Source organism: Chroicocephalus ridibundus, chromosome 1, assembly GCF_963924245.1.
Source record: "Chroicocephalus ridibundus chromosome 1, bChrRid1.1, whole genome shotgun sequence".
NCBI lineage: Eukaryota > Metazoa > Chordata > Aves > Charadriiformes > Laridae > Chroicocephalus > Chroicocephalus ridibundus.
The window spans coordinates 25,656,257-25,678,369 of NC_086284.1; the positions used below are offsets into that span (position 1 = coordinate 25,656,257).

Here is a 22,113-nt window from a genome sequence, read left to right on the forward strand (position 1 = left end):
TCTCACAGGGAAGAGTGGAGGGGCTGCCCTGGGTCTTCCCTCAGCAATGAGGTACCTGCGTTATTTTGGGGGGAAATCGGTTGAGATCCTGCCGGCACCGCCGGCGGCCTGACCCCCTCTGCCCCAGGAGGTGGAAGAGGCATGAGACCCAGCACGGGAGCCGAGCGGCCCCGGGACCAGGCTCTGCCTTCCCCCGGCCCGAGGGCAGGGCCGGGCGGCAGCGGCGGGGAGGGGTCACCCGCACCTGCCGTTCGCCCCGTCGAGACGGCCGTTAACAGCCGCCTGCCGCCGCGCCGGACGCTTAACGCCCTCCCGCACCCCGCCAAGCCGGCTGGGCAGCTGGCTCGCTCCGTGCCGGCCCCCAACCTCCTTCACCCCGGCCGGACACCCCGTTTGGGGCCGCCCGAAGCTCCTTCCTCCCCCTCCACCTCAGCCCCGAGCCGGGCGGCTCGGCCGGGCCCGGCCCGGCGGCGCTACCCATCATGCCCCGCGCCGGCGCAGGCGCGCCCGCCCGGCCGCTCAGGAAGAGGAAAATGGCATAAACAACCCCGAGCGCCGGGACCACTGAGGAGGCGCCGCCGCCCCCGCCGCGGGCCGCGCGGCCCCTTTAAGAGGCGCCGAGTCGCCCCCTCCTCCCCCTTCCGGTAGCCGGGGCCGGAGCCCGGGGTGACGGCGGTTCCCGCGCCCCTTCCCCCTCCCCGCCCCCTCCCGCCCGCCCTCCTTCCCCATGGTGCCGACCCCGGCGGCGGCGGCGGGGCGGTTGCCATGAACAGCAGCGGCCTGCCCTGCTCGTCGCCGTCGCCGGTGGTGGGGCCGCCGCCCCCCCCACCGGTGGCGGGGCCGGCGGCCGGCGGGGCAGGGGCCGGCGGCTGCGGCGGCGGCGGTGCCGTGAAGCTGAAGTTCTGCCGTTACTACGCCAAGGACAAGACCTGCTTCTACGGCGAAGAGTGCCAGTTCCTGCATGAGGAGCCCGGCGCCGCCCCCGCCGGCCCGGGGCCCGCGGCTCCCCTCGGCGGGCTCCCCCTCGGCATCCCCCCGGCCGCCGCCGCTGGGCCTGGCTACCCGCCGCACGGGGCCAGCCCGGGCCCGGCGGCGGCGGCGGTGGTGGGGCCTAAGAAAGCCGAGCTGGGGGCGGGAGGCGGCGGCGGAGGCGGCGGCGGCGGGGGGCTGGATGGCCCGCGGCTGGCGAGTGAGTGCGGCGGAGCGGCCCGGGGGTGGGGTGGGGCGGGGGCGATGGCGGGAGGATGGTGGTGGGGGGGGCGGTGGAGGGGGGTCGGACGGCGCGTTGTTCCCGCTCCCCGACACGCTGTGGTGCTACCGGAAACAAATAACAACAGCCATGGTGGCGGCGGCGGGGGTCCCCGGGCCGCCCTCCCCGCCTGCGGGGCCGCGGAGGTGCCGGGCGGGCGGGACGGGGATGCGCCGGCCGCCCCGAGGCACCGACCCGGCCGGTACTGATGGGGACGGAACGGGCAGGTGTGTGTGTAGGAAGGGGCTCCTCCTCCCTCCCGGCCGGGTTTGGGGGGCAGCCGGGCAGCTGCTCGTCGGTCCCTTCAGCGCCGGGGTCGGTGCGGGTCCGCCGGACCTCCCTGCCCAAAGTCCGGCCGGGAGGGGGATGGTGGCAGGTGGTGGTACCCTTGGGTGGGCTCTTCCAAACAACCTATACGGAGTTACAGCGCTTGGAAGTTTGAAATGTTCCAGCTGAAATATTGCATTAAAAAAAATATAAAAATAACTATATATATCTGTACTATCTGCTGCCATGAGCAGAAATTCCTTCTAAATTTTCTTTTCCCAAGGCTTTTTTAGCCTTTGTATACAGCCCCTTCTCAAATGGTGAGAGTTCAGATTGCCTGTACGCCATGCGGAGCAGCATTGGTGTTACTGGTTGGTTACGCATCTTCTGAATGTGCAGTCCAGTAGTTAGATGGTGTTTGCAGCAAACTGATTTTAATAACCATTCCCTCAGTAGGTGAAGCAGCACTTGGCAGCTAGGAAAAGATGCTCCTTCAGAAAAGTCATGCCCCTTTAAATGAGTCTATTAAGCTTGGTTGCATTATTGATTTCTGTCATAAACCTGGTATTTGTTTACATTAAATGACTCAACTACTAAATGGTCACAACCATATTTTTTCTGAAATTAAGATGCAACCATGCTGAACATCCTGTGTGTAGGTTTTTAGTGCGTGATACGTGTTTCAGGACCTGCAACTGCTATTTTGCCAGGAGTGCTGAGCTTGTGCCAGTGAGCAGTTTTATTTCTGCAGTTGGTAGCTTGTCAGTGTTTTGCATTAACACAGCACTGTCATGCCTACCCTTCCAGGAGGAGCCTATAATATAAAATTGCCTAATGCTTTCTATTAAAAGACGCAATTTTCAGATTTTGATCATGTTGTCGAACTTTAATTGTTCAAACTGAAGCCTTTCTTGCCTGCCTTTTTTTTTTTTTTTTACAGGTAGAAATATCTTAGAGAGATTCAGCAGCGATAAGTCTTTGTTCATTTTTCTTTTGGACAGAGTTAGGCACAAAATACACTTTTTCCCTATACAAAAGGAAATCATTAAAATCTATTAAACTAGGGGGTTCAGGCTTGGGGAGAGGGTGCATAATTTGGCTTGGGAGTAAAAGCTTCTATAGGGAGGCTGTTCTTGTAAGAAAGAGTTCCAAAATCTTCCCAAACCCTAAATCTAAGAAAAAACCCTCAGAATTATTGTGTGCTCTAAGCTTGATACTGCTGAGCAGTTAAATTATTTGAAAAACTTGCTTCTATTGAATGTGTCAGATGTTTAAAACTATGTGAGCTCTCTGCAGTTGCACCCATTGTGAGGAGTGAGGGCATGAAGAATGGACAAACCCACGCTGGTGTTATCAGTGACTACCTGCTGGGAATGCCAACTCGCTTGAAGTTATAGGAGGCAAAAGCTTGGGCTGGTAGAAGAAGATCTTCCAGGAACGAGACTAACTAGGAAAAAAGAGTAAGGAAAGGAAGGAGTGAGAAATTAAAGTTGAGGAGCCAGGGAGTGGACCCAGTCTTGCTTCTAAGTGTCTGTGCTTCAGCATATGTTTGTGAAATAAGCAAGGAAAATCCTTGCTCAAAGTCTGAAATTGATCTGTATAGGTACTGACAAGCTGATGTCTAAAATCCTTACCTTGCTGATGACCCGTGGTGTTAACAGTATGATTTCCAAATGGATGGAATGAAGGTTTTATTTCTATGGATGTAGGATGCAACACACAAAGTTCTATTAAGTAATGAAGTTCTGAGACGAAGATGATGAAATTGGGAACTGCCAAAATCTCCTGCCTGTACAGTCTCACTGACTTTCTTCCCTAATTCAAAAGTATTTAGTGGTCTTCAGTTACGTGGCTGTGGATGACACCTTCTCTTCTTCCGCCCTTGCTGGACCCCAGTCTCATTCAGAGCACAGAGCAGATAATGCTCATTGACTAATTAACTGTGTAGTCCTATTTATTGTTAAAAGTGGGTCAGTGCCTCATTCTAACATGCGCGTTACTCTAATCCTGCTTTGAGTACAGGATTATTAATTTACTTATAGGTTTTTCTGTGGTAATCACAAAGGCTTCCCAAATACTAACTTATTTTCACAACGTAGGTGATAAGAAAGTTGAGTGATAAGGAGAAGATGAACTGTGAAAGTACAAGAAATACTCCAATGCAGAAGTATTTCAATTTGAGGGCATGAGGTGGAATGAGCAGGTGACATCTTCATAACTAAGAGGGAGAAGTTTCTTGCATGACATGTGGTTAAGCTATTCTGTGCCATAGATGTTTTGGATACTAACATCTGACAGGGATTCCAAAAGTGATCAGATATTCTTGGAAGAAAACTCTGCTTGAGATTATTAAATGCGAAAAAATCATCTCTGAATCAGACTCATCTTCCCCTACATATGGCTGAGAGCCTGCTGGGAAATCCTGCTTTATCCTTGCCTCACGCTTATGCTTTTCTCCATATATCCGCTGCTGTCCGGTGTCAGGGATGAGGTAGTGGGCTAAATGTGGATTTGGCCTGACTGTGTGGCGTTTTATGTTCTTGGGGAACAAGACGGACCATGCCAATGAACTCTGCCTGCTCTCAGAAGCTAGCCCTGCTGCCCACTACCCCCAAACTACTCGACACTTGGAGCACGTGTGTTCAAAGCATGGTCCCTGCTTCTTCCCCTGGAGCTGTAAGCGCACAGCCTTCTGCGTGGTTTCACCTGTGTGACCTAAGGTGGACAGCTGACAAAATAGCTTCCTACAAAATAGGAAGTGTAGCTGGTATTACCGGTCTAAAGTTTATTTAAAAATGATAATAAATAAAATAATTTTCACATAGGACCTCTGTGACCAAAAAAAAGGGGAGGGGGAAGAAAAAAAATAGAAAAAAGTTTCCTCCAGATTTGTTAGCTGCCAAAATCTGCACATGGTGCTTTTCTAATACATGCATGTCCCATGTGTCAGCCCAATGAGCTGCAGTACCTTATTGGAGAAGGCTGTAGAAGGAGCAGAGGTGGGGAAATGACTGTTGCTTGTCATTTAGAGGGAAAAGATATGATTGGTTAATAGGATTTTAAGGAATAGCCTAGGGAGCGATGGGTAGGGGACGTAATAGCATGGAAAAACTTCTCTTGTATTTGCTCTCTGTTCTCTCTGGCACTTTCCAACTTCTGTAAGAAGCAAACGGCAGCCTGCTGGCTCCTTCCTAGGGCACTGCCTCTTCTCGACGCTTTCCCAAGGGAGTGCCTAGAGAAAAATGTCATTGCAGTGTTAAAATGTATTCATGTCAATATGTAAGTTGGATAAGTTAAAGTTGCATGGGTAACTGCAATTGTATTTATTGGCTTTTGAGTAGTTTAACAAATGTGATACTCTTTTGCATGTAGACATCATGTTATATATTACTAGCGACGAGCTGAGGTATGGCTCTAAGCATTTGCTAACTCCCACCCTGCTTTTTGCCATGAAGTACCTGATACATAGCGCTCATTCTTTCATCTTGTCTTTATTCCTATAAACCCGACCGAACCAGAGCCTCTGAGCTGGGAGCTCCTGGTGTCCTCGGGGCCCGGTGGTGGCGGCAGCGGGTGGTCACTGCTGTCCCCGGAGCCGCCGGCCGAGGAGCTGGCCACGGCGGTGGTGCTGCTGCCGGCCCAGGTCCCCTGGCCAGAGGTGAGCTCACCCTCTCCTCCTCAGACCTTTTCATCCGGTTCTCCACCAGAAAGCCTTTCTCAAAGCCCTCCTAGGAAATCTGTAGTTGAAATACAGCACCCACGATGTTGCCCCGAGCACCCTCGCTCTGCGTTTCTTCACAGCTGTTGGGAAAGCCTGTCTGTGAATAGACTTTGTTGCCAGCCTGTGAGAAGGTAGAAAGGAGCATCAAGGCTTGGGTTGCATTGGTTTAGCCAAATAAAAGCATTATGTCTGTTTTTGCAGCCCGCCACCCGCATGTTATGTAGTGGATCGCGGCCACCGCTGTAGCAACTCTTTGTATGCAATCACTTGGTGGTTAGCTTTGTGAGCATTACAGCTTAGGTTTTGTGAAATCCATAAGTACTCTTGGCTTGGAAAGACCCTATACATTTGTATATTTTCTACTTTTTAAAAGGTGTTTAAGTCTTTACCAGTCCATTCCCTTTTTAAACAAAATGAAGCAGTGGATATAGAAAAAATAGAAAGATAAGCTATTTAGGCAAAACAGATACTAAAGGTAATCTGTTGGATTACACTTCTTAATGCAATAAAACAATGGTCAGGATTATTCTGAATATGGATTTTTCTTATCTTTGGTAGAATTTCAGTATTTACAGCTTGAAGTATTTAGAAACAGCCAGTTATCTCAAACTTATAAATATAAATGTAGTTGCGGTATGTCACATACTGGTCACTTCTCTCTGGGTTTGTTTCTTCTTTGCTTGTATACAGAAAAATAGGTATTATAGTAAAGGTGTGTGGCTGAGAATTTTTTCCAAACCTGTTTATACTTTTTGCAAGTGATGCTGTATTAGTTGTTGTATGCCTTGGTTTTCATTTTAGAGAGATGTTTCCCATTTGAATTTTCCTGATGCCTTTTCCAGGAGTTGATAGATGATACAGTTTTCATCTTGTTTTGCTCTAAATATTTTTAAGAAGAGGGGAGACAATTCTGAGAATTGAAGAGACATTTGGGACATTTGGAGATGGTTAGAGACGACTGAGAATTGAAGACTAAAAACAATAATCAGTTACAGATGCATGTCAGAAGATGAAAATTACTGATTTCACTTAATCACTTTTTGTCTCATATGTCAACTCCAGAATCAGGAAATTATAGGCATGTTTTTTCTTGCTGCTTTTACATGTTTCATGTGGAAACGAAATGGTGAGGAAAATTATTGGGGGGAGCTGATGAAAGAGGAAGGAGGGAAGGAAAAATTTGTCAGTCTGCAAAGTTATATGGAATTTTGAGGGGCAGTTTTAGCATATGAAACTTCTTAAAAAAATACACTATTAATTGGCTTTGAAACTGATTATATCTGTTTATATACTTTGTGGATTTTCCACATTGCATGGGAAGTCATTCAAAGTTCAGATATTCCACAGGAATTACAGATACCTGAGGAGTACTGGTAATTATTTGTTTCTGGTAGTACCCGCTCTGTGTTGGGTATTGAAAAATGTAAAGAAAGCACTGTTACTGTTGTAACTGTTTTTCTGCTTCAGAGGCAAAGATGAAAATAAGTGTGTGTGTGGGATATAGTTAACGTTATATGAGCAAACTCTATATGCTTTATTGTAATAATTTGAAGTTATGATAATGTTTTTTAAGATACAGAGAATCCCCGTGTAGTTTTTATCTAGCAGGTATTAGATAACCGATTTTTTGTAGGTATCACTGTAGGAGTGGGCCTTCAGGAAGGATTTGAATGCCCAGAAAATAGTGACCTTGGGGACCAGCTCAGAAAAAGTTCCATGTGTAAGGAAACACCTAGAAGCAAATTTAGACTGCTGCGGGAAAAGTGGACAAATGGTAAGTGAGGGTGGGGTGATAAACACAGGCAGAAGCACTTCTGTAGAACCTCAAAAGCAGAAAAAAATAATCTTGGTCATGGGGCAGCTGATGGAAAGGGGGTCAGTGGAGGGATTTAGATAGTAAGCTGTTGTTTTCCTGATCAGTTGCTTTCTAGTAAAGATGTAATGCATTACACAGCCAGAAAAATGGTGTGGTGAATTACTGTGTGTTGGAGTTGAGTTGGAGTAGATCACGCTTTGTGTGTGCGTGTGTGTTTGTTCCATGAGTCTTCCAGGAGTTAAAAAAGTTCTGATTATGTGATTGTTTTGTTTGATATTCAGAGATACTTTGTGCTTAGAACTTACTTGTATTTTTTAATTTGCTTCCTAACAGCCTTTTACTCCTGACCCTTTTTTTAATTTTATTTTTATTTGAGAATAGAGATTTAGAAACAAGGTACAGATATACAAAAGTGAGAGCAGAGACATGCATTGTACAAGTTATTATCCCTCAACTTCGGTTGGTCTAATGCTGATGCAACTGCCAGGGACACCTTTCCTTTCTTTTATGCATTCTCCCCCACTGTTGTGAAAAATGACCTAATGTTCTGTTCAGGTTGTCTGCACGCATTTTGTACAGTTATTTATATATAAAAAAGTTGAGTTGTAGGTGCAGGGAGGCTATTAAAAACAAAAGCTTAAACATGTGTGCTTTGAAAAATTTGATGTGGGTTATTGAATAATTTGATGCAATATATGAGGAATTGTGAAAGCTTTTGAAGAGGGTTAGCTCTGGAAACTGTGATATTAAGTAATTGCATTACTTTGAATTGCTGTTTCTGATAACAGAGTAGTTCTGGTGACTCCTTTGAAAAAGTATCAATTTTAATTTGTATTATCACTGTGCTTTTGGACTTGATCCATGACGAGGAGTCCTGCTGCTCTAGACTCTCTACTGAGATTTTTACAGAACGAAAGGATGGCAGCTATCCTATTTTTCAGTCTTTATAAGATGTTTCCATGATATGAGAGATAAACTTTAAAAAAAAAAAAAAAAAAAGAAGAGACAACCCAGTCATTTAGTTTCATGGTAAAGATTACTGTTTTCCTTTGCTTGCCTATGAATATCTCATCGCCTAGTGGGAGTGTTTGTAAATAAGGCAGCATTTCCCAAACTGTTTTGCTTCCTGTCTGCCTTTCAGCCAACTTGGTTCATTTGTGCTGTCTGCCCTCCAACTGCACTCTCTGTCACGGCATCCTAACCCAGGCGTGCGCTTTTACTTTTGCCTCTCGTGCCTGGGGGTGTGTTTCTCTTTCTTTGTCTGTTGTCTCTATTTCAGTGATTCCTAGCCTGTGTTTTAAAAGCATTGCATTAAATAAGAGAGGCATAAAAACACCGGAGAATGCACTTTCCCTGACAAGTTGCAACAGTAGTGGGGCTGTAAGAAAGAAAGTAACACTGAGATGCACATACTAGTATGTATAGTGTGTGTGAACTGTTACAGAGGTGTACAGGTGTGCTAGCACCTCAAGCACATGATTCTTTCCTGATACCAACATGTCAGTATAAAACAAAGTAGGCCAAGCATAAGCTCCTATCGCACCTCGGTGCTTCTAGGAGACTAAAAGGACACAAGCCTTAAACGACTTGCCATATAGCTAGGCTTTGTATAAAAGTTTTATTGTTCCTGTCTCAATATTAGGATAGCTATCTCCGTGTAAAATTCCACTGGAGATATGGCACTGTAGTTTTTACTGCTTTATATCTAGCTGAGATAACACCTGGTCCTTTGTATGCACATGTATGCAGTAAGCCTATGATTCAGTTTACCGAGTTGTGTTGAGGTGAAAAGTGCCTGCACTGTTACTGTGCTGGGAGTTTATATCAAGATTACCTCTCTATATATACATTTTTCCCAGCATAAAAATAATTGTAGTACAGTTTTTTAAGCAGTGTTAGTAGCAAAATTAATTATTTCAATCTGTGTTTTATTACCTCACTAGAAATCTTTAAATTGTTGTTTTGAAAAAATCTCAAGAAAAATCTGTTGTGGTCTTATTTTAGGCCACTCATTTTTGGAGCAATATATCACATTATGGTAAAGGATCCTTTTTTATATTAAGAACAGTTTATGAGGTGATCAGTGCTGATACTAAGTTCATGAAAGAAGTAGTATAGGATATTATAGTATTTGTTTACTGGTTAGTAAAATGTTAGAATGAAAATATCATAAATGCCATATTTCAAATGATGTTAGTGTTAGCATTCAGATAGTGCTAGTATTAAAAAAGACAAGCGTTAAACTAAAACCAACCAAACCCCACCAATTCTGTTGAAGCATGTGTGTTGAGTTCATTACAGTAGTACTCAAGCACTTAAGGTGTAATGAGATTCTTTGTTCCTGAAAAATGTATTTGTAATAAGTAAGGCAAAAATATCTTATCTGTATTTTTTTTTCTCTTTGGTGCCTGCATCTGATGGGAAGCCTACTTACTGCTAAAATTCTGTGGGAGAAGAATTATATAAGAAGATATTTATTTTTAATTGCAGTTGTCACATTAAGCTGCAGTGTTACTCACCAAGCAAAAAATTATTAGATAATGTGTGTATAAAAAGTAGAAAACATCTTCTGGATTTCTCAAGGTGTTTTATTTAATTTCTTTCCAGAATTGCCAGGATGTAACTTCTGGCTTTAATATTGACAGAATTTAGAAATTTCTTCTTGTTTTTGCATATGTACTTACATAACGTGTTAGCGTTTGGGTTTCCTCCCCCCGCCCCGCCACTGGATTCCTAGTTCCCTTGCATATCCATCTTTTCTTCTCAGACCTGCCTAGTCAACCTTACTACTTTTATAAGGAAGTTGTTACTTCTCTCCAAGGAAGAGCCTGTTGAAAATATATACAACTTCAATGCATAGATAATACTGTTGTCGTTTGACAAAAATAGCCAATTCAAGACTTTTCTAAAATTGTTTAAACTTGCTTAAATAAAGTTATAATCAGTGCTTTAAGAGAGAAAAGGTATAAACCTCAGAAGTTGTTTTCTATTTGTTATTGTAATAGCACTGTGTGCAGAATGTTTGAAAGTCTATGCTTAAAATTGCTATATAGGAAAGTTCTGGACAGACAATTTGAATAGGGTCTGATGTAAACTAGGAAACACATGAGAATAAAAACTATATAGGGACTAAAATCTTCTCTTTCCAGCTTAGACTTCTATTTTTTTTAATACCACACTGCTCGTGTGGTGAAGCGTGCCCACTTCTGAAGACCTTCTCCTGTGTATTGCTTATGATAAATCATTTTTCTTTTTTTCTGCTCTGAGCTACTGTGGTCTTCCAGAAGCAAGTGAGAATTTATGATTTGCCAAATGTTTGGCAGAAGAGGATAAAAGCCTTCTACTTCTCATGGAGAAGGCCAGGTGCCAAATACAGTAAAACTGCCTTGGCTGTTTAGGTATTTGCTGAGCTTTCATCACTGTAACAGCTGAATGTCCCTTCTTTGAACAGAAATGGAGCGTGTAGAGTGAACACTTTTATTTCATTCTATAGGAAATGTAGGAATTATTTTTTTCCTTCTACCTACGTAAGCTTCATCTTTTCCATTAGCCTTAATTTTCTTGTTGGTTACTATAGGGAAGTTAGTTTAAGGAAGCTGGTGTTGAGTTTTCTCTTGAAGGCAATAGTTGTACTTAGCACATCTAGAGCATTCTGTTCTGAATATCAGCTACTGTCAAGAAAACTGCCTTCTGCTCCAGGGAGCTTACTTCTGATCGTTTGCTTTTGGTTGTTCCTGCAGAGTATGTTTTCTTGTGGTGTTGGTCCCTTAGCTAGAGTTGTGTTTTTAGATCATTTGACCTGTTTTTTTTTTTTAGACTGTTTTTGGAAGAGAACAATAGAAAGCCTCATAGTTGGAAGCCACCCTGAAGTAATTACAGTTAGTGCAGCAGGTGGAACACCGTTAGAATTCAGTGATAGGATGGTGGATCAGCACTGGAGTACAGCAATTGGTGGTAACCCCACAGGGAAGCTGGTTAGCGTGACAGAACCATTGCACTTCAGTAGAGAGATAGTCTTCATACAACTAGATAAAAGAAGAAGTTCTGGAATAGCTTTTTCAATTTGTATCACCCCGTTAGGTATCAGTGTGCCAATAGAAAGCCTGAATTGTAGCTTTGAGCAGCTTTAAGTGGTTTGGACTGGCTAGCCGAGCAAATGCTAGCAGTGGAAAGGCAGCAGGATTTTAGCAGTGTCAGAGGTGAATTTTGTGATTTCCATCAGCGTCTTCAGCCTTGCTCAGCACTGGGGTTGTTACCCAAAGCCTGGTCCTGCTTGCAGCTTGAGGTGCCTGACGCTGAGGATGTTTCAGCCAAAGTAGGAGTGGAGAACCTGGTGCTGTATTTGTGCCCTGACGAGGCTACCTGCGCCAGGTCCAGTGCTTTGGGTAACTGCAGCTGTAGCAGCTGTCTTGAGTTATTGGAGGTCAGCTCTGGGATTTCTTCATGCAGAGGGGGCTCTTTGCATGCCTTGTTGATAAATATGGTGAAACTTGAAAGTTTTCACTTAACTCTTTCCAGTTTTAAGGGTTTTGTGCATTAACTGTATCTGTCCAACAGAGAAATGAAGGTATGTGTGTTCTTAAGTTCACTAGCCTAGCAAGGAGCAGTGGGAGAAGTGGAAAGAATCGGCTGTTTCTTGATTCTTCAACAGAGGCTGAAGAATTTGAAAGCTGATCGTGTAATCTGAGGGAGTCGCTTGCTAGTTGTTTGTTAAAAATTGGATAGAATCTGGAGTTTCTGCCAGAAGTATGAGATGAAATAGCACATATAATGCTGAAATTATATAGTGTACCTTGAAATGACAGTAGATCCTGGAAATTAAACTGGTTTTCTTGGTCTTTTAGAATCAGGATGTAGCATAAAAACTGCAGCAGTTTTTGTTAATGGCTGAAATGCAGGCAGAGAAAGCTATATTGGAAATGCATTTCTAAAATAAATAAAAAACACAGAGTAAACCCTGAATAATTTATGGGCAAACTAGAGTGAAACTACTATTCGTAATTAAACATGGATTTGCTATCGTTTGGCTTTCTTGTATGAACGGGTGGTAGTATTTTTCATGGTGCCAGAAAACGGTTGTGTTAAAATGCTAACCTTCACAGTGTGAGTTGGGGACTGACCGTAGCAGATAGGATGAGACAGTAATTGACATTACTGCAGACAGTAATATTTTCTCTGATACAATAGTTCAACCATAAAATACTTTCCCTAGGCTTTTGAATGTAAATTTCCCAAATGAAGGCAAAAGAGGGACAGATGTTTAAAAGGCAAAGGAAAAAAGCTTTGTCTTTGTCAGGGATGTAGCAAGAGGGCTTCTGGAGTTTCTCTGTGGCTGTTCCTTTGAAATTATGAAGGAGGATCTAGGGCATGGATAGTGTGGGGAAAATAAAATTTATTTTCCTACTCTTTTAGCTAACTTTTAAAGCTTAAAAAATATAAAATGTTGCAATTCATTAGTAATTAGCATCTTTTAAAGTTCCTTAGGTGTCTCCTTCAAACCTGCAGAGTGTACAAATAATGTTCTAGATTTGGCAGCAATATTTTAAGAATGCTTTTTGCTTGCAAAGCTGGTCTGAATTGCAGCCGAAGTATTTGGTTTATTTGTGGTGTTGGTGTTACCCCTGGTTGGCTGGTTCATGCAGCCCTAGTCTCAGGGAGTGCAGCTGGGCAGTGTTTCCATCTGGCTGTAGTATGGGTGCTACTAGTCATCTCTTCCAGCCCTTCCCATGATTTCATCTGGCTGTACTTTTTTTGCTGTTTCCTGTGTCTACAGCCTGGAAATAGCTCGCCAGGTTATGCAGTCTCTTTTGGAGGGAAAATTCCCATTCTGATGAAATTTGAGGGGTTATAATCGGCATTCCTTTAGCCCTGCCACAAAGTTGCATTTTATTTCCTTTGAGGATTAGGATCAGGAAGTTGTTTCTGGGTGTCACTGGCTGGCTGCGAGTCCTCCCAGGAGGTCAAGTCGGATGGCTTGGTACAGGATGTTCTTCTGAGTTGGATGTGTGCCTTCCTACCTTGGAGCTACCAATTACTCATGCCTGTTGGCTTGCAGTGGCCTGGCCATACTGATTAGTGTCTTTATAATTTGCTGTGGGTGTTTTTGTGGAAGCTTAATTTGAACTGCGGCTTGTATACCATTGTAAACTCTTTTTTTTTTTTTTTTTTTGTTATCAAAGTAGTACCTGCTTGAGTGTTTTGCGTTAATTATGACTGCTTCTTGTTGTTCTCTGTAGTCTCGTAGTATTGAATTCATTTATTTGTGGGTGAAGTACTGTGCTTTTACGTCAAGGTGCTTGTTTCTAGACAGGAGATTAATTTCTTCTTACATCCTTCACATTTGCTTTCAGTCCAAAAGAGTTTTTTGGCCACATTTCATAAAATTGTTGCCCCTTTATGAAGTATAAGTTAATAAAAATAGTCTTATGCTCTTAAGGAAGCTTTTTAAATTTTTCGTGCTTTATATGAGAGGACTTGAGATAGTTTTAAATGCACGTTTTCTGTCTGTTACCCTTTAAAAAAAACCAGTACATCCAGTTAAAAACTGTACTTAACAGATATATTTCCAAGATGTAGGTTTTCTTAAAGTAAGCTTGCTTTCTCATTTTTTTGTTGATTTATTTTCTTTCTGATACTATTACTTGCCTCGTTATTCTTTTTTCTAAAGTTCAAACTCCTCATCATTTCTGTCAGTCTTTTACTTTTCGTCCTCTTCCTGTAATTGTGCTGTAACTTCATGCTGCATATGCTGTCATTTAGCAACCTGTTTCATAAAGTTTCCTTTTCCTTCTGTGCACTAATATGTTTTTAGTTGTTTTGCTGAGAAGATAGGTTTGAAATAGTGTCACTAACCTTTTACTATTCTACCCCCTTGCAAAAAAAAATAAATATTTAAGAGATATTAGCAAATAAACCCATGATGAACTAAATTTTTTATGAAACATTTTTCTTTTTTTCTTTTAGTTCCCGGGATAGATGGCGGTGGGTTAGCTGATGCTAGCCTCACAGATTCCTACTTTAGCACCAGCTTCATTGGCGTTAATGGATTTGGAAATCCCGCTGAAACAAAGTATCCCATGATGCAGGTAATAGCAATGAATTGTATAGCGTTTCATTAGTTTTGACTGGCGTCACACCAAGAAAGGAAAACTGTTCAAGAGGCAGGAAAAATGGTCCTTCTGATATGTGTCATCTTCTAGGATATACATAGTATATACTCACTTAATTCTTGCAAATAGAAATGAAACAATATCATTGCTTTAAAATGAGCTGTTTTTATTGGTACACATCTGAGCTGTTGCATTGGGCTTTGCCACATAAATTATCTGTTCCTAGATTTGTTTTTAGGCTTATAGCTAATTTTGATAGCCTTTTACTAAACATATAAAAATTAGATTTTGAAACATTTCAAAGATCAAAAGTCACTGAAGCAAAACGTGATGTATGTCAAACCAATAAATTACAAGGCAAAAAGAGTCGGAATTTGTAAACCCAACCTCTGTTGGTGTTCATTGATGTTGAATATACACTTAAGTCTTCTGAAATGTTTTCTTGTATTCATAGTGTTCTGTAGATGTTGGCATAGGAACTCCCATGAGGTAGAACTTATTATGTAGGTAGTATTATGCAAATTTTATAGCAAAAGGCTGTCATATTTTAAACCTAAACGAGTATCTATTTAATTAACACATGAAGCGCTATAATAACTTCCTCAAACTGTTATGCTTTTTAAAAGCTGCAAAGAAGATGGTCTCTCCCTGTACTCAAAGGTTTGACAAACCAGTTTCTGGTAAATGAAAGAGAGCACAAGTCAAACAGTTCGCACTGAGTCCTGACAACAACTCTCTTCTTTTATATCAAGGAAACTCTCCTTATGAGCTTACTTTGATCTCAATTGTGGCTGTATTATGGATTGAAAAATAACTCAGCAAAAGGTGGGAAATAATTAGGTGTGTTCCCTTTTTATTTATTTTTTTTTCCTGCATGTTTTCAAGAAGGCTGGATTTTCTCATTCAACAGAATTGCAAAACTATGGAAATGTTTACTACTCAGTGATGCATGATTTAAACATAAAAATTTTAACCTCTGATGCCAAAGTGTACTGTTGGAGCTAGAATAGTACTTAGGAGATTATTGCTTTATAGTATGTACAGTTACAAGTTTTGGTATCACTGGGATGATATAATTTTATCCTTTTAGTGCAAAGTCATTATGTTTTGTATCCTTAAACTGTGTTCTACAGCAACACTGGTGTCTTTCTAAACACAGATTTTTAATTATAACTGTTTCTTCTAGAAAGACAATAAGGCATACATCTAATATGAATGCTCATAGGATTTTTAAATACTTTACTAATGCCTATGAGATTACAGTCAAGGCATTGTGCTTTTCTTTAACAAAAGAGAAGAAATTTATGTGCCTCTTACCTTTTGGAGGCTAAGGAAAATTACTTGTGAAGAAGGATTTCATTAGTGTTGAGAAAGTGCTTATAGGCATTAAGCTACAGTTTAAAAAGCATTCTTGTATTGATTTTTTATTTTTCCTTTGAATCATGTGATTTAAGTTTTTTGTTTCTTAGGTGAAGCCGATAATGCTGTCTGTTTTGATTGTGCGTCAGCTTCTAAATTAAGTCCATACTGACAAAGTTTAGCCACTTGGAATAAGGTTTCCTATGTCAATCAGCCCTTTGGAGAACAAGACAAGGGAAAAAACTTAGTGACTTTTACTTCGAATAATGCTAATGCTTCATGGTTTGTAACGGAGAATTTAAATCTGATAGATTGGTGGTTGTGTCAAGGATATACCTTTTGCTCTGTCTATGAAAATTTGCTTGGGTTTTGTCACTTGATTAAACCTTTGCAAAACTGCTTTATATAGACTCACTGGAGACTTCCTAGATGTTAGATAATTTCTCAAAGATGTAGTCTGCGTTGGCATGTTCCAGCTTGAGTACATTCTTGCACTTAGAGCTCTGGCCTAATCTAGGCCTTGCCCGAACTCCGAGCAGGAATGCTGATCTGCTTCATTTGCTTTTCTTCCACTTCAAACTGAAGCAGCAGGGAAATGGATCTGTGTTTACTGAGTGAGAGCTGCATCTGTGTTAATTGGAGCAGAAAGATGTATAAGGGAAAAGAGATGTGCTGTGAGCTTAGAGAAACTGAGCTGAAGATAAATGAATAAGGAACTAGAAAAGGCTGAGCAGAGGGACTGGAGCTGAGAGGTGACGTTGGTGGGACACTCAGAGAATGGGGACTAGAATTGCGCAAGTGAAATGCACAGAAATTGGGAGAAAGAAACAAGTTGGTGTAATGCGAAGCTAGCGGGGAGTAGGGTGGAGACAAATCCGTGTGCCTGTTTCTCTCCAGGTCCTTGACTCAAACTAAGGATACTGGAAATTTACTATTCTGCCATTGATGAAACACCAGAAGTCTTCTGTAAAATATCTCATTAGCCTCTCAGTGGTGCTTTTGCAGGTGAAAACATCAGTTCCATCTATGACTGACTTAGTCATCTCTGGTGGATCTGTGTAGTTCACAAATAGATGCATCAGTGATGCAATATGAGGAAACATTTTCAGCTTGTTTTTTTAAAACTGGGAAATTGCGCAAACATGCAAATAAACACACTGATAGAAAAACACTGGTGAGATACAGTTAGATATTAAGAAATGTTAAGTTTACGTTGCTGATGCAGCCTTAAGGTTATATATTGAGTTGTATTCCTCATAACATCGTCTAATTTTTTTCAGTGGGAAAATTATAAGTGGGACTAATTCAGGACACAAGATGCATAGTACACGTGTAATGAACATGCATTTGGTAGACAATTAAGTGTTAATCCTGTGATTCCGTGCCTTACTCCTGCATGCTGTTCACATCCTTCTTGTGAAGACTGTTAGTTGGCAGCGTGCTTTCCTGTATGGGTTACCATTATTGTGTCTGACTTTGTGGAATACTTTCCTTATGAAAGAAGAAAATAGTCTGCATTTCGTAGAGGCATGGGAATAAAAAGGATGGGAATTAAACAAACAATTCCCCCGCGACAGTGCTGGCAAGCTGGAGTCCCCAGAGTTTAAGTTAACCTGTATGGCAGGAAGGTGAGAAACGGAGTTAATGACCACCTGTAGAAAGCTTTGTTCAAGTTGCTTAACTGGCCTCAATCTAGAAAAGATAGTAGTAGAGTTCAGTCTCTTCTGGGTAATGCTCGTTTTCTTTTACCATGAGATAATCTTTCTGCAGTCCGTGCTTTAGTCACTAGATACCTTCCGACCTAATCATCAGGGATTCAATAGATGAGTCTTCTTGACTGTACCTGATTAATCTCCAGAATGTATTTGTCATGTGCAGTTTGTTGAAAAGAGTTTGTGACTGTGTATATTTGGGTTACTAATGTGTAATGGAGACAAATTGCCTCAAGCAAAGCTATATTCAAATTTTGCAATCATCATGTTTTTGTGTGTGGTGCGTAATCAGTGTTATGGTGTTCAGTAAGCAGCAAAAGGAAGGAAAGTAAAAGTGGATTGTGTCATGATGAATTGAGGAGGGGATCTGTGTCTTTGATCATAAGTAATGTAGGTGACTAGCAGTCAACATTTCTGCAGAACAGATATTTCTGACTCTGAGATTTTATTTGTATTTGCTGAAGAATATTTTATGAGAACTAGAACATCTCATTGGGGTTAGATTGGTGGTGAAGATGCAATTAGCGGCGATGCTCAGTTTGCAGTGGGGGGAAAAAAGAATAAAAATCCTTACTATATTCTGAAGAGGCAGGATTTTTGAAGTGGCTATGGCTGTAATTCTTATTCTTCTTTTTTCTTTCTGTTTCATGTGTCTCTTCTTGCCTGAATCTGCATGTGCTTTCATATACTACGTTAGCAGTATTGGCTTCCAGCTTATCAAAGCGTGTATTTTCTGTTTTTTCCCTTCTCTAAGTAATAACAGAGCAGGCCTGCACAACACATGGCCCACAGGCTGCATGCTGTCCCCGAAGCTGTTCTTTTTCTTTTTGGTGTAGCAGCAGCAGCCAAGAGATGGTCAGAGGTGTGGTTCAAGAAGCAGCTCATTGCTTTTGGCTTTGCCAGCAGTGAGGAGGCAGGAGCTGGCTGGCCAGGATGCCTCTGATGCTTGGCAGTTTGCTCAGTTGCTCTGCGTGTGCCACTTGGCTGACTGATGTCTGTGTTCCTCTGGCATCAGTGCTGCCCCTTGACTGACTTGTGGCTTGATCAAAGATACAGGTGGTGTGGGAAGGAGCTTTAGCAGTATGATGTTGGCATGCTAAAAGGATATGTGAATTATCTGGGGGAATTTGTAGCAGGATGACGCAGAGGAGTACCTTGATGTTGGAAAAAAAAAAAAGGTAGGTTTAGATTAGACATTAGGAAGAAGTTCTTTACAATGAGGGTGGTGAGACACTGGAACAGGTTGCCCAGAGAGGTGGTGGAGGCCCCATCCCTGGAGACATTCAGGCTTGATGATGCTCTGAGCAACCTGATCTAGTTGAAGATGTCCCTCCTCACTGCAGGGGGCTTGGACTAGATGGCCTTTAAAGGTCCCTTCCAACCCAACACATTCTATGATTCTATATTAGAATTGGGCAATTTGGTTCTAAGCATAAAGCAGTAAAACGTGTCTTCATGAATGTAACTCCACAGAAATCCAGTTTTCCTTATTTTGGTAGGATGAGATTTATAACTACATGGCTTCCATTGGACTGCAGGTTGTATAGAAAGAATCACAACTTCTCAATTAATCACGCTAATCGAAATAAAAAAGGACCCAACAGTCTTCAGTATTAAAGTTGGCAAGGCCAAGCAGTGGAGAAGAATTGGTCTTGCTTGCTTTCACCATGCTAATGTTGGTATACTAAGTGTTCTTCAAAAGCCTGAGAAGTAGAGACCATGCTCACTTCAAAGCCTTGCAGCTGAATAAACACAAAGACCTTTGTTCCCATTGCTGCAACTGCCAAGACTTTACTAATAAAACTCTCCTTATAGCACAGAAGCTTGTAAATGTCTCCAGTTTTTAACTGCGTGGAACTACAGGTGTGCTATTTTAAATATAAAATTATGCAGTTGTTTACATAATGCTTCCTGAAGAAATCCAGTTGCTTTAGTTCAAACAGTTGTGAGTGGGACATGCTGTAGATGGTGCCGAATATATAGTCGAAGACAAGTTTTGGACTGTTCAGTAAGGAAAGCAAAAGGTATCACCCTTTGTAGGTCACAGAATCTGACAACTAAACAATGATTTGTTTGGTTGTGGCAATCTCATTCTCTTGCAGGATGACTTCTTTTGTGGTCCAATTAACATTATTCTAAAAATTACAAAGAAATATTCTGAAATATAGTTCCATTAGAATAATATTAAGATGAAGAGTATAGCTTGTGACCCACTACAAAATATTTGAGATAACATTCTCAGCACAGGAATGAACCTGAGGAAAGTGCTTATTTTCTTAGGGTTAGGGCAGGAAATATGGAGACAGGGAACAAATGCTATCTCTTAGGTATTTTGGGGAGAAGAAAGAGGTAGAGAAGAAGGCAAAAACCCTCACTTAAGTCTTGTAACATAAGCTATGTAAAATTAGATCTAATTGTGTGCAGCAAATCTTTATTCATACTCTATCTTGATGAGAATTTTCTAACTATGTACTTTAGTGGCAGGAGATGAAAGCAAAGCAGCCTTGTCTTAAGTGTAGCTATAATACTGGGTTTCACTACTGAACATTGAGGGGCGGAGGCAATGTGGTGTATACCTTTAGAAGGTGGGAGTATTTCTTTTAACACTTCCTAGGATACTGCACCTAGGAAGTATTGAAAAGAAGGTGAATGGTGTCCTGGGCTGCATTAGGTAAAGCATTGCCAACAGGTCAAGGGAGGTGATCCTTCCCCTCTGCTCAGCACTGGTGAAGTCATACCTGGAGTGTTGGGCTTCTCAGTACATGAGACATGGACATACTGGAGAGAGTCAGTGGAGGGCCGTGAACATGATGAGAGGATTGGAACATCTCTCCTGCGAGGAAAGGCTGAGAGAGCTGGGGCTGTTCATCCCGGAGAAGAGAAGGCTCAGGGAATATCATCCATGTATGTAAATACCTGAAGGGAGGGTGCAAAGAGGATGGAGTCAGGCTCTTCTCAGTGGTGACCAGTGACAGGTCCTGAGGCAATGGGCACAAACTGAAACATAGGAGGTTCAACTTAACATCAGGAAACACTCTTTCACTGTGAGGGTGATTGAGCACTGGCACAGGTCACCCAGGGAAGTGATGGAGTCTCAATCGCTGGAAATACTCAAAAGCTGTCTGGACGTGGTCCTGGGCAGCCATCTCTAGGTGGCCCTGCTTGAGCAGGTGGGCTGGACCAGTTGGCCTCCAGAGATCCCTTCCCACTTTAATCCCTCCGTGAGTCTCTGAAAGGTACCTAATCCTCAAAACTATTGTTAAAACAGCAACTTAGTATGGAAATTATTTTTACAGTGGTGCTGTTGATCTGTTGTCAGTGTTGTCTTAGAGTCTGTGTGAAAATAATACTTTTTTTAAAAAGACGTTAACTTGCGGTGGTTCTGAAAAGGAAATGTTAATATGCAATAGGCTATCTTAAGTCTAGGTAAGATAATGAATCACTTTGGCAAAAGTTTCATTTTTGACATAGTACCAGTGCACACAGAGTTTTCCTAAGAGGAGATGAGTTACTTTGATTAATCCTGATGCTCAAAGAAAGAGTAAAGACTTCTGAACAAGCCTATTCCCCTCCTGTAACTTAATTGCTTCAATGTTCAGGAATTAACACAGTATTCTGAAAAACTTTATTTCTCAATTTTCCCATGAAATTAAGAGCCTGTATTTTGTTACTGGTGGAGGGTTTGACGGTGGAAGAACTCTAAGCTGAAGCCTCAGGTTAAATCCTTGGACAGGGGTGAATGTGTGACAGTTTTGTTCTGCGGTGGCTTTCTTTTGAGAGGTGAACAGAATCAACTTTTTAATTCCTTTAAAGGGAGAGGGGCAGGTTGTACGCCAGTCAGCCTAGTTGAATTTTAACTACTGCTTAAAGAACCTCAATAAATCATAGCAATAGGCAGGCAAATAAAAGGACTTTATATGGAACTGAGGGACATTGGCGTGGGACTTGGTTGTGATGAAGTTGTCTTTCTATGTTAACTTCCGTATGGTGAAAGTCATGATGTACTTAAAAAAAAAAGCTGAAGCTCTCATATGTGTGTGCTTGCCTTGCCTGGCGGGCTTAGTAGGAATGAATAGTTTGTTTTCTTTTCTTGTTAATGGTTGCTCTTACCTTTCTGGAGCTTTCATCTTTTGGGCTTGAGGTTCTTCTGATCTCATTCTTCTTGAAATTGAATTTGTATGAAAAATAGTTCAGCACCATTAGAAAAGATTGAGAAGTGTAATTTAAAATCAAAACTGCCTTCCAGAAAACACAAGTAAATAGTACTTGATTTTTCTTTTCTCTTTTTCTTTCGAGACATTTTCAGCCTGACTTGGTAAAAATCAGATACAGGAATAGCCTTCATTAAGACTAAATGCTTTTGGGTGTGTTAAAAATATTAATTTTGAAAATCACTTACTGATTACATGCAGGACTTCTATGAATAATGTTAAGGTATGAAGGTTGTGGATGTGTAATGAAAGTGAGCAAAATGAAAAATTCATGGAAGTGAGTGGTGAAGTGGAGGTTTTTAACCTCATTCAAGGTACAGCTGACAAGCAGTTGTTGTAGCAAGAGCTGCCCAAGATCAGTGAGAGAAGCTTTGGTTTTTCAGAATCCTGGTTCACGTAAACTATGTTTGCACCTTGAGCAAGACTTGACGTAGTAAAAGCACAGTTGATGTTCATAGGCTTTGTTTGCCCTGTGTTTTCAGAATCCTGAACAATGCGTTCTGTTGCAATCTGTCTTGCGTGCACTGTTTTTAGTGATCATACCAGCACTGATTTTCATCATTGCAGTCACCCATTCATGTTGTGAGTCTGATTGAATGTTTGACTCCTGTACTTGAAGAGGTAGAATATTGATGGTATGAAAGTGCTTGATTCCAAGTTTAAGCCATA

At 41.8% G+C, this 22,113-nt stretch overlaps 1 protein-coding gene across 3 annotated transcripts in view; it reads left to right on the top strand.

The window, feature by feature from the left end:
* The first annotated feature begins 392 nt into the window (after positions 1–392).
* The window catches only part of PAN3 (poly(A) specific ribonuclease subunit PAN3), an 86,270-nt gene continuing 64,549 nt past the window's right edge, over positions 393–22,113 (top strand). The window contains exons 1-3 of one of the 3 annotated variants that reach the window (XM_063331937.1): positions 393–1,189; positions 6,871–7,011; positions 14,017–14,138. In XM_063331937.1, the coding sequence (XP_063188007.1) occupies positions 766–1,189; positions 6,871–7,011; positions 14,017–14,138 (687 nt within the window). In that variant the 5' untranslated portion in view covers positions 393–765. The remainder of the gene's footprint in view (positions 1,190–6,870; positions 7,012–14,016; positions 14,139–22,113) is intronic. The other 2 variants (XM_063331917.1, XM_063331926.1) reach the window with 2 other exon arrangements.